Below are 14,147 nucleotides of genomic sequence, written 5' to 3' on the forward strand. Positions count from 1 at the left end.
GACGGTCCAGCACACAAACTACGACATCACACTGGCTTCACTGGGTCAGATCTTATCAGTACAATGGTACAGTATCATTTCTTATCTGCTTTATAGCACAGTAGTTTAAAATGTCAATATTTAAATTATTGTTAGTGTGTCATGAAGAACCAGTTCTAAAAAGAGCTATGCATATACATCCACTTTATTATGTTGCCTATTAGCCAATTATATTAAACACCAGGCTCCAGCTGACACAGCAACATGGCTCTGAGGGTTAAGGTCCAACGGCAGTAAGCGTGGAGGTTTTCTTTGAGGTGAGGTTCATGTGTTCCCATAGTAACTTCTTCCTTGTTTGGAAAGTTTTCCTGTCAACCCTCACAGCTGGAGATTTGTTATGAAACAGTTGTACCTACTTAGAGTAGTCAATATTGGCTATACAGAAATGTGATTTGTTCAGACTGGCTTTGGGACCGATTAATTTTTTTTAGCAAACAAACAATTTAAAGTACTGTAAAGTCTTGAGAATGTTTTTCTTCTGAATTCTCTGTTCTCTGAAGGGCGCACCCCTACTTTAAGAAATATGGTAATAAAATCCTTCACTGGGTGAGCAGATAAATTTATTTTTCTCATACAACAAGCACCTTATTTTCAGTCACTACACTGTGAAATCTGTGTGAAGGGGCAACAGATGTTTTTGCTTGTGTGCCAGCTTGTTCCTGCAAAGCTATTTTTTTTAAAAAAGAACCTTCACTGCATTCATAACTAGTTTGTTGACGATAAAAAGATGTGCACCCCAACTGTTCTTCCTGCATGGTTTGTCAAATTTGCCATAGGTTTGATTTAAAAACATGCCAAGTAGTGACTTTTTAAACCAGGGGGAGGAAGGGAATAGATTAAGTAGAACGCACTTTGCCACACACATTTTTAACAGGCCTTTGCCTCTCAACTAGAAAGGGGGGGGGGAGAGAACGAAGTGCTTTGCAAAAGGAGGAAAGCGGAAAATATCTAAATCAGGTCAAGTATTGCCAGGCCCTTGATAAGGATGGCATAATAATAATAATAATTAATAATAATAACTCGACTGGGGGACGTGGTTTGCCTGAGGTTCTATAACAGCAAATTCAGTGGGTAGCCGTGTTAGTCTATCTGCAGTAGTAGAAAAGGGCAAGAGTCCAGGAGCACCTTAAAGACTAACAAAAATATTTTCTGGCAGGGTATGAGCTTTCGTGAGCCACAGCTCACTTCTTCAGATACAGCTAGAACGTGAATCCATCTGTCTTTAAGTAGAGGAGAGTGAATTCAGACAAGCATTAGTATGTCAATGTTACCAGTATGTAAATGTGAATAGCAGGCGTGATGGGATTAGGTGTGGTCTGCAGAAGAGTCTGTGATGTCCAGGGGAGAGATGGGTGTGGAGAAATCAGCATTGGTAATGAGCCATGAATGCAAGGTCTTTATTCAGCCCAGGTAAATGCATTGACTTTAGTTTAAATATTGGTAATGAGCCATGAATGCAAGGTCTTTATTCAGCCCAGGGAAATGCATTGACTTTAGTTTGAATATCAACTGTAATTCAGCAGTTTCTCTTTCCAATCTCCCTTTGAAATTCCTCTGTAAGAGAACAGCTACTTTGTAAGAGAACTGCTACAGATGGATTCACATTCCAGCTGTATCTGAAGAAGTGAGCTGAGGCTCACGAAAGCTCACACCCTGCCAGAAGATATTTTTGTTAGTCTTTAAGGTGCTCCTGGACTCTTGCCCTTTTCTACTATAACAGCAAAGTAGCCGAAGAAGTCCCTAAAGAAAGTTGCAGCGGGAACAGAAACACGGGCCTTATGCAATGCATGCAATCAATTCTCAGTTGGCCTCCCACCACAAAAAAAAAGGGGGGGGAGGATGTTTTGGAGAGCCAACAGCAAAGCCCGGACTGGAGCCACTGTTGGCTGATTATTTGCCACGCCAAAGGGCCCTGGTGCAAGAGGCGAGGTTTCTTCCCTCAGGAATCCAGCTCGGCTCTTTCGAGTAACTTTCCCAGGAGGCGATTTCTTTTTGAGTACGGGGAGACGGCCGGGCCGCTCAGTCTTGCGCCTCGGGCCAGGGCCAGGGCGGGTCAGGCTGCAGCCCCTTCGGAGAGCATGAGCGCCCAGTGCAGGAGGCTGTTGTTGCGGGAGGCGGTGCGCTGGAGGGGCTCGTGCGCGGGGCTGGGGCGCGGGGCTGGAGCGCCGAGCCGCCTCCTGAGAGCGGCCTCCTTCTCCGCGCGGGCCGCCGGCCCCGCAGGCGGCTACGAGGCCGTTTTCGGGGCGTCGGTGGAGGAGCCTGGAAAACTGTGGGCAGAGGCGGCGCGGGGCATCGAGTGGCACAAGCCCTGGGCCAAAACCCTGGAGAGGAAGGACCCCTACAGCGCCTCCTGGTGAGTGGCCGGCGAAACGCTGGCTGGGCCACGTCACGCAAGCAGTAACAACAAATGATCTGTTCGCCTATAGCAGTGGTTACCAGCCTTTTCAAGTTTGAGAACCCCTTCTTAACCCTTTGCAGACCCCATACGAGAGTAACTGCCCTGTTAGAATCTGCTGATGGAGAAAATACATAATGAGAAAAAGATCGAAATGACACTGCTTTGTGCACATCTGGTTTCGTGGACCCCTTGCAATAATTCTGCACACCCACAGCCCAGCGGTCCCCAGATCCCAGGTTGGGAACCACTGGTCTATAAGGAGTCACCTAATTCTCTCCCCCCCCCTTTGTTACAAAACATTACCACGCCTGCCCCCTCCTGAAAGTGCCGTCCCATTTCCCGATCCCCCAGCAGACTCCTTTAACCCTTAGTAGCGACGCAACAGGCAGAAATGCAACTGGTAGGAACGAACTCCTCACTTTGCTTACTGTCTGGGACGCCACCTGTTGAATGTCTGCCTGTTGAAGCCGTAGGAGGCCTGTCAGAAAAAAGGTGGCACGACTACTAAAAGTAAGACAGATATTAGAAGGTGAGCTTATTTGAGTGAGCTTTTCAATGATATAACCCCCCCCCCCCCGAGCATTGTCAAGTGGTGGGTGCCTTGATGATTTATCGAATCTGGTCCCTGGTTGGAATCGGGCAACATGGCTTCCAGACTGGCTTTGAGCCCCCTCACCCCAATATAATGCATTTTAACAAGCTTGTGCCACCATACATGTGGATATTATACTTATTTCAGCTACTTGATGTCATTAATGTCGAATAGAATCTATTCTCAGCTCTTAACCAAACATTGACAAAGTTACACAATCCACCTTTAAACATCACTCTTCCCCATGCTTGTGGGTACAATCCATTATTCCTGGATTTGTTTAGTAAGTGACTGTGGTTACTAGTTGTGAAGAGAAAGACACTGTACATAAAAGAACACCTGATATATCATATCAAAATACAAAGTGCTTAATCTTACAAACTTGCTTAATCTTACAAACTTGTTTAAAAAACCATTCTTATTTCAACTGTTTGTGCAGAGGTAATGTTTTCCATCTCTTGCTGCACCACAGTATTCAAATAAAGGTCACAACAATTTTTAAGGATAAAAATACCTTTTTGTTGAAAGATTCAGGTCAGTTATAATTTGTTTGACTAACTGCTGCCTTATTCACAAAGGGAGGTTGCCATTATTTTCCTCTCTTTTGTCCCCAGCAACTTTGTACAACTTGAAAACCTGGTTTGCTTCCAGCACCAGCTAATCAGGTTTAATCTGCAGCTCATTCTGTTTTTCCTTTTAAGCTGACAACAACTGACTTTGGGCTGCGCCACTGTGCCTTGAAACAATTTTTATTCTCCGCCTGTATGGTTGTTGGGTTTCTGTTTTTGTTTTGAACTGTCAAGTCACATCTGACTCATGGCAACCCCTGGTGGGGTTTTCAAGGCAAGAGATGTTCAGAGGTGGTTTGCCATTGCCTGCCTCTGCATAACGACTCTATGGGGCTCTCTAGGGCTTACTTGTGTGTGTGTAAAGTGCCTTCAAGTCGCAGCCGACTTTTGGCGACCCCTTTTGGGGTTTGCATGGCAAGAGACTAACAGAGGTGGTTTTCTAGTGCCTTCCTCTGCACAGCAACCCTGGTATACCTTGGGGGTCTCCCATCCAAATACTTGCCATGGTCAACCCTGCTTAGCTTCTGAGATCTGATGAGATCAGGCTAGCCTGGGCTTTCCAGGTCAAGATGTGTACGTTGTACTGATGAAAAATTCTAGATAACTCTAAAGCCTGCACTGTGCTTTGTGGTGCACACTGTGTTGTGACACATGCTCTTTTGTGATATCTTGATTGGTACCGTGGGTTGTGTGTCTGGTACCAGGGATGGACTGTGGTTCAGTATTGCCGGGAATGGGCTATGCCTCAGTGGTAGGGGCTCTTCTTGACTGCAGAAGGGCTCAGCATCAGTCCCCAACCTCTCCCGTTAAAAGGATCAGATCTTAGGGGTTGTGAAAGACCTCAGACTTTGAGGAGACAGCACTTATTTTGATGGACCAAGGATCTGATTCAGTATAAGGCAGCTTCATGTTTTCATGGATTTTTGTTTTTGACATTTTTCTGCAGACTAGAACAATTATTCTGTTGCTCTATTGCAAAACTGTGCAAATGGATTTGAACTGGATTTGCGCTTGTATAGTGGGGTTCAGAGTAGGAAGACAAAACAATTTATAAAAAGCCATCAAAAGTCTTCTGTTGGCTTGGGTATTTCTGAAATGTGTGAATGATATCACAAACTTAGCATCTGGATTGGGCATATGTGATGTGATCCAGGAGCAGTTAGGTAACATTTACTTTACATATGGACTGTGTGTAAGTCCTTATTCGTAAGTGCACACAGGGCACTTTATTTATTTATTTTACAAAATGTATACCCCACCTTTCTGCCCTCATAGGGCCCCCAAGGTGGCTAATAAATTAAAAATGTATGTAATGGAATCACATCTTAACCGTTAAAACCAACCAACACATCATTAAAAACAATTGAAACCTGAGCTAAAGAACACACATGAAAACATAAAAACAAATTAAAACATTGGCTAGGAAGTAGGGATCGCCAGGTAAAAAAAGGTAAAGGTCCCCTGTGCAAGCACCGGGTCATTCCTGACCCATGGCGTGACGTTGCATCCCGACGTTTCCAAGGCAGACTTTGTTTGCAGGGTGGTTTGCCAGTGCCTTCCCCAGTCATCTTCCCTTTACCCCCAGCAAGCTGGGTCCTCATTTTACGGACCTCGGAAGGATGGAAGGCTGAGTCAACCTTGAGCCGGCTACCTGAAACCAACTTCCGTCGGGATCGAACTCAGGTCGTGAGCAGAGCTTTTGACTGCAGTACTGCAGCTTAACACTCTGCGCCACGGGGATCACCAAGAGAATATCAAATGAAATAAAAATGTCTTCAGTTGCTAGAAAAGATGGCAACCGAAGGGAGCAGATGAGTCTCCCTGGAGAGAGTTCCAAAGTTTTGGTGCTACTACTGAGAAAGTCCTCTCCCAGGTTGCCACTCACCTAATCTCAGAAGGCGGGGGCATCTGAAACAGGGCCTTGGCAGATGACCGCAGCGGTCAGGTAGGTTCATAAGGGCATAAGCACTCCTTCAGGTACATTGGTCCCAAACCATATAGGGGTTTAAAGATCAACACCAGCACCTTGAATTGTGGCCAGGAAGCCTTCGCAAGTCTATGTCATTGCTAGAGGACTGACATTCTGGTGGGCAGGTGCTAAATGGTGAGGAACTGCAGGTTTTTCTAAATGTTCTGCTTTTCCATGCAACATTGATATGAGTTAAGAATTCCCTGTGGTCTGCCCATGGGGTTAGGGGCTCTGAATACAGTGGTAGGATCAGAGGTAAAGGTAGAAGAGATTAGGATCTAAATGGATCCATCTTGAGTCTTCTTCCTTTCAGAAGTAGTGCTGAAGTGTTCAGAAACTTTCGATTGATTTTAACTAGGCACCGTGGAACCTTCTCCCTGTAAAAAAAATTAATTCAAAGCAAGGCTTCGTCACTGTTTTCTTAAAATAGGGCAATAGCTGCAGGTGTCTGCTCCCCTTTTGCTTCTACTTCAGCTCATTACAGCTAAACCATTGGAAAAATATTGTGAAATAAATGGCACAGGAGAATGCTGACATGACATTCCTGCTCCAGTTGCGTAGGCTGTTCCTACAGTGTTGACTAGGCGAATGCTCCTGTCTGCAGGTTATATAGGTGGTGAAATCAGTGCAGTCGGAATACAGGCACAATGTGCCCCCCCCTCAAACTCATCTGTACAGATATACTGTAGGTTAGGTCACCCAAACATTTAGATTTCCTCTATAGAGTAGCTCTTAATAAATAGATGGTTTTGGTAAATAACTGGCTTTCTGAAGTATTGATCTTACTAGCCATGGTCAAGGTTAGAACCACACATTGATTAACCTGAGCTGATAATCCAGCCAACTTTGTTCAAACTGGGACAACTTGGGTAGGGCAGCTATGCTTAACAGCTTGCGATATTTTTGTTTTGGAGGTAAAGGCAGTGTTTAAGAGAAATTAGCATGAATTATGCCAGTGTCTTATATCATTCAGCTGCTTATATGTTAGGCTGCCAACAAACCTTTAGGGTGAAAAAGATTTTTCCTTAAAGAAAAAATGTAGAAAAAAAATAAAAAATAACCTCATGAGTATGGAGAGGAGCTTGAAAGTTTAACATGTGCTAAATGCAAGGAATCATGTCTTTTTCTCTTTTAACTCAGTTCATATGTTTACATATTTTTTTAAAACCAAAACTACACATTGTGACTTGTCAATTACAACTGAAGTCTAAGTCAATTACGGTACATCAATTACAATTGATTTAGAAAGGTAAAACTGTATTTAGGATGGCACTGTAAGCTCACCAACCCATGTATTTTGTGTCTGATCCTGACTGAGGAATTGCTGAAGAGAAATCAGAATATAATGTTTTAGAAGTTCCCCAGGAAATAATTTTACTTCTTTATGAATGTTTCCTTTTTGTATAATGGCTTTATTTTTCTTCTAGGTTTGTTGGGGGAGAGCTGAATATTTGTTATAATGCTGTAGATCGCCATGTTTTGAATGGACAAGGAGACCAGATTGCTATAATCCATGACAGTCCTGTAACAAATACTAAAAAGGCTATAACTTACAAAGAAGTTCTCGAACAGGTATGTTTCATGGATATTTTCAGTGTGCAAATGCCAAATGGAACTGGAGGAATTTCTTATAACCTAATATTAACATTCCAGATATAGCAAATATATTTTTCTTATCTACATACCAGCAAATTTTATGATGTCAGTGTCCAGCTACATGATATTTCTCACATATAGCTTAATTTTTGAGTGCTTATTGCTGAACATCACCAAATGTTGCAAAACAAAAACATACAGCATTTTCTATATTGTTTACTTTATTTATATCCCACCTTTCTCCTCAGTGGGGATGCAAAGGGGTTTACATCATGCTCCTCTCCATTTTATCCTCACAACAGTCCTGTCAGGTAGGCTAGACAGAGAGTGTGTGACTGGCCCAAGGTAACCCAGCAAGCTTCCAAGGCAGAGTGTGTGTGTGTGTGTGTGTGTAAAGTGCTGTCAAGTCGCAGCCGACTTATGGCGACTCCTTTTTGGGGTTTTCATGGCAAGAGACTATCAGAGGTGGTTTGCCAGTGCCTTTCTCTGCACAGCAACTCTGGTATTCCGTGGTGGTCTCCCATCCAAATACTAACCAGGGCTGACCCTGCTTAGCTTCTGAGATCTGACCAGATCAGGCTAGCCTGGGCCATCCAGGTCAGGGCTCCAAGGCAGAGAGGGGATTCTAAATTGGGGTATTTCCATACCAGGATGATTTTTTGTAGTTGAAACACCACATGAATTTTAATCCCAAGCAGTAATGTCCTACACAAATATTAACAATTATGGACTCCTCCCCCCCCCCAACCGTAGGTATGAAAGTATTACATATTTTTTCTTGGTGTGCAGCCTTACTTGGAGATCAAAACCTCACTGGAAAGGGTCCCTTCATCCTCCCCTGATGTTACCTGATGGAGGAGGACTCATCTGGGACAGGCCCAGTAGTGACCACATGAGATTCAGTACCCACACAATATGGCCGAGCCTGGTGAAGGCTGCCACCACACTATTTGGTCAGGTGTGACAGCAGCCACAACCTAGCAAGGAGGCTCCCATACAACTGGGTGAAACTTTTCCCAGGGAGAGGCTGCCAAGGGGTTGAGGGAGAGAAAGCTGAATACATGGCGAGGGCACATAAAGGTGGGCTGGGTGGGAAGGAGAAAAGGAAGCAGGAAAAGAGGAGAGGCAATGGGAGTTTTCCAGTGGCAAACCACCTGTCTTGCCTTGAAAACCTCATAAGGGTTTGCCATAAGTCGGCTGCGACTTGACAGCACTCTACATACACAATGGGAGCTTTCAGGGAAAGGAGAGAGGAAATAGGGAGGCTAGATATGGGGAAAATGAGATGCCCCCTGCACGGCCTTTCTGATCTCCCACTTGTTTTCAAATAAAATGGAGTATCTCACAAATGAAATTTTATTAAAGTACATTGTATATAAGCACATATTAGCAGGATGAGCTTCCTGTTCATGAGCTTCCTGTTCATCTGTCCCCAGTTTCGGCTGCTAGTACTTCAGGAGATTTGCAAATCAGAATTCACTATTGGTAATGGTTTATTTTCACAGAATGAAATATTGCCAACTTTAATCTCTTGTTTGTTCCAAATTCGGTGATGCCTTAGTTTTTATGCAGTTTTGTGTAGCTTTACTAGTTGCTTGTGGCAGATTTATGCAATAATTTCTTTTTATTAATTAAATATTACTCATTTATTAATTAAATATTACTCATTCCAGAACGAATCATTCCAGAATGAAATAGATTATCATTCCAGAACGAAATAAATATTACTCATTCCAGAACGAAATAGATTCCTTTGAAATGTGGTGTTGGAGGAGAGTGTTACGGATACCGTGGACTGCAAAAAAACAAATCAGTGGGTTATAGATCAAAGCAAGCCTGAACTGACCCTAGAAGCTAAAATGACTAAACTGAGGCTATCGTATTTTGGTCACATCATGAGACCACAAGAGTCACTGGAAAAGACAGTCATGCTAGGAAAAGTTGAGGGCAGCAGGAAAAGAGGAAAACCCAACAAGAGATGGACTGACTCAATAAAGGAAGCCACAGGCCTCAATTTGCAAGATCTGAGCAAGGCTGTCAAAGATAGGACATTTTGGAGGACTTTCATTCATAGGGTCGCCATGAGTCGGAAGCAACTTGATGGCACTTAACACGCACACATTCCAGAACATATTTTAAAATAAAATGTCTTTTCAGATACATTTGGGTCCTTTTTATCAAGCTGCTGTATCAATCATTAGAACTATCTTTAAGTAACTTTAAAATATTACATACGCAGGTATCCAAGCTAGCTGGAGTCATGGTGAGCCATGGTGTGAAGAAAGGAGATACTGTTGTCATCTACATGCCCATGATTCCGGAGACAATGTACACTATGTTAGCATGTGCAAGGATTGGAGCTATACATAGCCTCATTTTTGGTGGGTTTGCTTCAAAAGAGCTCTCTACTCGCATTGATCATGCCAAGGTAACAAATATTTTTGTTCAGGTTTTGTTAGGGACCAATTTTATTTTGGAGAGTTATAAATCTCATGGGCAGGGAATTTTATGTATATATACATTTTCTTTCACACTGTTGATGTGCAACGAATAGCTACTACACTCTCTAAAACACTTTCATTTTTGTGGAATAGTAGCATTTGTAGACCTTTTTGCCAGAAGGTATATGTTTAATTGCTTATCTGAGGGATTTATCAGTCTCTGAGCTAACATTTTCTATTATGTGGGGCGTCATGTAATTTGCGCATTTCCAGACTACACAGAGGAACAAGTTCTGAGACATACTGAATCTTGGCTGTGATACAGCACAAGTTACACTCAAGTAAGTGAGCAGTACACACTTTATCGCTAGCTAATAGAGGCTGCTTGTGTTGCCACACATGCTACTCTACAGCAGCTTACTCCATGTGGGCCCAACAATCCCAGGGATCAACTTTCCTGGGGTCAGAAATGGCTGCTGGGGGAGGGGAGCAGGAAAAATATGCAACTATCAGCCCCTTCTTCTGACAGATTATTAGTTCCAACCCAACATGTTTAAGTGGTACAAATAAGAGGCTGGCTGAATATCTAAAGAGAGCAAGTTCCACACAGAGAGACTATGAGAAAGAAGGGCTAGAAATAGCACAAGGGAGTGGAGGTTTAATAAAAAATTAAATTATGATGAAAGGAAGGGTGATTGAGTGGAGTAAAAAGGAGGAAAAAAAGGAGAAATATTATAAAGTAACATAAGGTTTAGAAGTTTAAACTTTGAAACAATAGACAGCGCCTGTGGTGAGAAACCTATCAAAGTGTAACGTGATTGAAGTGTGAAGAAAGAAAAATAATGAGCAGAAGTGCTGAGAACAGAGATAAAGGTTTAAGCTGAGAGACAGGAATAATGATAGAGCTGAATATTGTCTACATAACATTTATACATGGTGAGCCAAAAGAAGAAGCCAGATTTCTGAAAGGAGTACAATGAGTGAAGATTACCAAGAATTGAGCCTTGATGGACCTCAACAGAAGGAGAGGGGGCAGTATCACCAAATCCTAAAGAATAGGGAAAGCTAAGAAACAGTAATCAGTTGTATCCAGTTATAATAAAAGATTGAGAAGAAAAGAGTCTCTGTGGTACAGAATATAAATTATGTGTCAAAGGTTTTACAGAAAGCATTCTTAGTAAATTCTTGAGGCTGAAAAACAACAGTTTTGCTCAGTAAGTAGACATGTTAGTAACATGCTACCCTTTATTACTAATATTTCTATTTGCTGTTTTAAGCATTCTTTCTTTATGAAGTATTTCCACTAAATATTTCAGTATGTTATCGCCATCAAATGGATGTCTTCAGACATCATAGTGGATACACATTTTCATTCTAATTTTCCCTTTACAAATATTCAGGGATCATACAGTTAACTTGAAAGGCTCTGTTAGAAATAATTGCTTCTCAGTCAATGCTTGCGTCAATGCTTTACTAACACAGTATCTTCAAGAGCTATCAGTGTAAACATGACTGAAGGGAAATTAACACTTTTTCAGGTATCCTGAGAAATTTTCTTTATTAGTTACCAGGTAAAATTAAACTAGGTTGTATCTGATTCTTCACTGTAGTCTCTTTCTGCCTCTGTTCATATTTAAAATTCTTCATTCATGAAGCTGTTTTCAATGGTGAGCACACTTGAATCTTATCTAATGAAAACAATTATTTTCTCACCCTGCTTACAGAACATCACATGCATTGTACCAGTTTTTTGTAGTTTATCTTGAATTTTAAATAGCTCTGGGCACACTACATAAACCTGCCACTGATAATTGTTAGTATTGTCAGGTACTGGAAGTCTAAAAAGGTATTATAAAGTGAACAGTGATTAAAGATGTAGAATTGAAGCATGAGTTTTTCTTTCTATTGCCTGACGTGTCTTTAGTTTTTATATGCCTGTTTGACAAATGCATCTCTTGATGCCATTTTATTTTAATATGTTTTAGTCTAAAATATCCTTCTAGTTTTCAGTTAGATGGCATTATGTAATGTTCACTATAATGTTCATGAAATTGAAATTACCATGAATTATTATAGTAATAACTTCCCCCCATAAACTTTTCATGTAATAGTAGAATATTCTTATTGAAAGAGCCTTGACACTAGAACATAAGAAAAGCCATGCTGGATCAGACCAAGGCCCATCAAGTCCAGCAGTCTATTCACATAGCGGCCAACCAGGTGCCTCTAGGAAGCCTACAACCAAGAAGACTGCAGCAGCATCCTGCCTGTGAGTCACAGCACCTGATATAATAGGCATGCTTTTCTGATACTATAGAGAATAGGTATGCATCATGACTAGTATTCATTTTGACTAATAGTCATGGATAGCCACAATTTAACTATGGAACTCCCTGCCCCAGGATGTGGTGATGGCTGCCAACTTGAAAGACTTTAAGAGGAGAGTGGACATGTTCATGGAGGATAGGGCTATCCATGGCTACAGTAACAGTAAAAGTATAACCTTATTTAAATATATTATCCCCATAACCCTATGTATAAGAAATTGCACAAATGGGAGAGCACACTAAGCTCTCTAAAACACAAAGTCTGGCAGTCTCTTTCTTACTCCTCTTTCTCCAAAAAGCTGCAATTTCCCAAAGGTGTATATAAGGATACTGATCATTTGGGGATAGTTGTTGTGTTGTATTTGGAGGTGAGATGGCAGCTTTCCTTATCCCGATCCACTACCACAATTCCTAGGAAAACAAGAAAGTGGTGGGATTCAGTTTTACCACTTGCTTATGGTGTGTCTTAAGGAATCTAATGAGGTGATCACTGGCAAAAACAAACAAACTCCCCAAAGGGGAATAAGTTCCGTCTTTCTCTTATCCTCTCCAAATTCTTTGGGTATTTATAATTGTGAGTCATTTGGAAGCCTGAAGTATTGTTAAAAAAGTATAAATACATTTTAAAACAGTTTCTTTCTAGTTCAAGGACCTGAATGCTGCATTTTGAATAAAATGGAACTGTCTTGTTCATGTACAAGAGCCCTTCCTATCCTAAGACAGACTCAGTACATACTAAGGCAACTCTCTATGCAAGACAACTGAGATAATAAGTACTACTAAGTGTTTACTAAGACAACTAAGACTACTAAGTACATACTAACATAGGTGAGAAATAACTTCTTTCCCTCTGCTCTTGAACATAAAAATATTCATACTCCACCCACATAACTATATGATGTATGATTTTTTTTAATGCTCAGTTTTTAGGAGGAATCTTCTGAGCAGAGGAGAAAGAAGTTATTTCTCACTTGTCCTATGAGTTCTGCATTCTAGAAGGCAGGTGTCATTTACATCACATTTCAGTTCACAGAACGGTACATAAGGGATCTGACTTACATATGATTTTAAAGTGGGATTCATTCAGGATCCTAATCCAGAATTAAAATCCAGATTTAAAATCCAGAATGAGAAACAAGACTGCTATATTGTGTATATGCACTTATATGGTACTTCTGAAACATTTCACCAACATAGTCATTTTCACCCATATTTCCCCCCAGAAAATAATACTTTTGTGTATAATTCTTGTTTATTTCTTTCAGCCCAAACTCATTGTAACATCAACTTTTGGAATAGAACCTGGACGGAAAGTGGAATATGTACCACTTTTAGAAAAAGCATTGCAGATGATAACACACCAACCTGAGAGAGTTCTGATTCACAGCCGTCCTAATATGGTAGATTTACAGTTAATTTTTATACATATTTTTGGATTACATTTTTTCTTTATTTCTGTATGTTTTAATTGGAATATTTCGTGAGACCTGGAACACCATTTAATTAATTGCATAGCAAGACTCATCGGGTTTGTTGAAGTATAGCATTTTGTAATTTTCAAAACAGCTGTGTAAAACCCCATGCGGCTATGAGCTTTGATACATTTGATGTTGCCATTTGGAAGACTAGCTGAATATTTTTGAACCACTGTTTTTATAAACTACAGTTGCAGTATTGTATCCTTTGGTGTGCAGGGAACTGTCCCTCTTACCCAAGGACGGGACATCGACTGGCAAGAAGAAATGGCAAAAACAAAGCCATGTGACTGCATCCCTGTTCTTTCAGACCACCCTCTTTATATTCTTTATACATCAGGAACAACTGGCACACCAAAGGTAGGCTCTGCCTTTCAGTATAAGTATTTGTGACCAAATTATGTTTTGTTCCACATGAGAGACCATTTAATTAAAAGGCTGAAAATGTTTCCCCAAAGCTTACTAGTAATAGAAGATGAACATGGTTGGAACTGACTTTAATCACATTAGGTCATATTTCATTACTCTTAATTTAATCTGAAATGTATTATCGGTGAACATTTGAGGCATTTGTATTTCCTATCTCTAGGAAATTCCTAGCCTACAGTTTCATCTTATGTGGTACACCTTGAAGATTCTAGCTAGTTCAATTGTGTCTCTGATCTTCAGGTTCTGTTCATTTCCCTAGATGACATTGTATAACTCTGTATTGCGCTGGATATGGTTACCATCAAGGATCTA

The 14,147-nt window shown here is 41.1% G+C and overlaps 1 protein-coding gene across 1 annotated transcript in view; it reads left to right on the forward strand.

Moving 5' to 3' along the window:
* The first annotated feature begins 2,117 nt into the window (after positions 1–2,117).
* ACSS3 (acyl-CoA synthetase short chain family member 3) overlaps positions 2,118–14,147 on the forward strand; it is a 53,030-nt gene continuing 41,000 nt past the window's right edge. The window contains exons 1-5 of the mRNA XM_056846519.1: positions 2,118–2,392; positions 6,995–7,139; positions 9,403–9,591; positions 13,197–13,331; positions 13,626–13,766. Of these exons, the coding sequence (XP_056702497.1) occupies positions 2,118–2,392; positions 6,995–7,139; positions 9,403–9,591; positions 13,197–13,331; positions 13,626–13,766 (885 nt within the window). The remainder of the gene's footprint in view (positions 2,393–6,994; positions 7,140–9,402; positions 9,592–13,196; positions 13,332–13,625; positions 13,767–14,147) is intronic.

Source organism: Euleptes europaea, chromosome 3, assembly GCF_029931775.1.
Source record: "Euleptes europaea isolate rEulEur1 chromosome 3, rEulEur1.hap1, whole genome shotgun sequence".
Lineage (NCBI taxonomy): Eukaryota > Metazoa > Chordata > Lepidosauria > Squamata > Sphaerodactylidae > Euleptes > Euleptes europaea.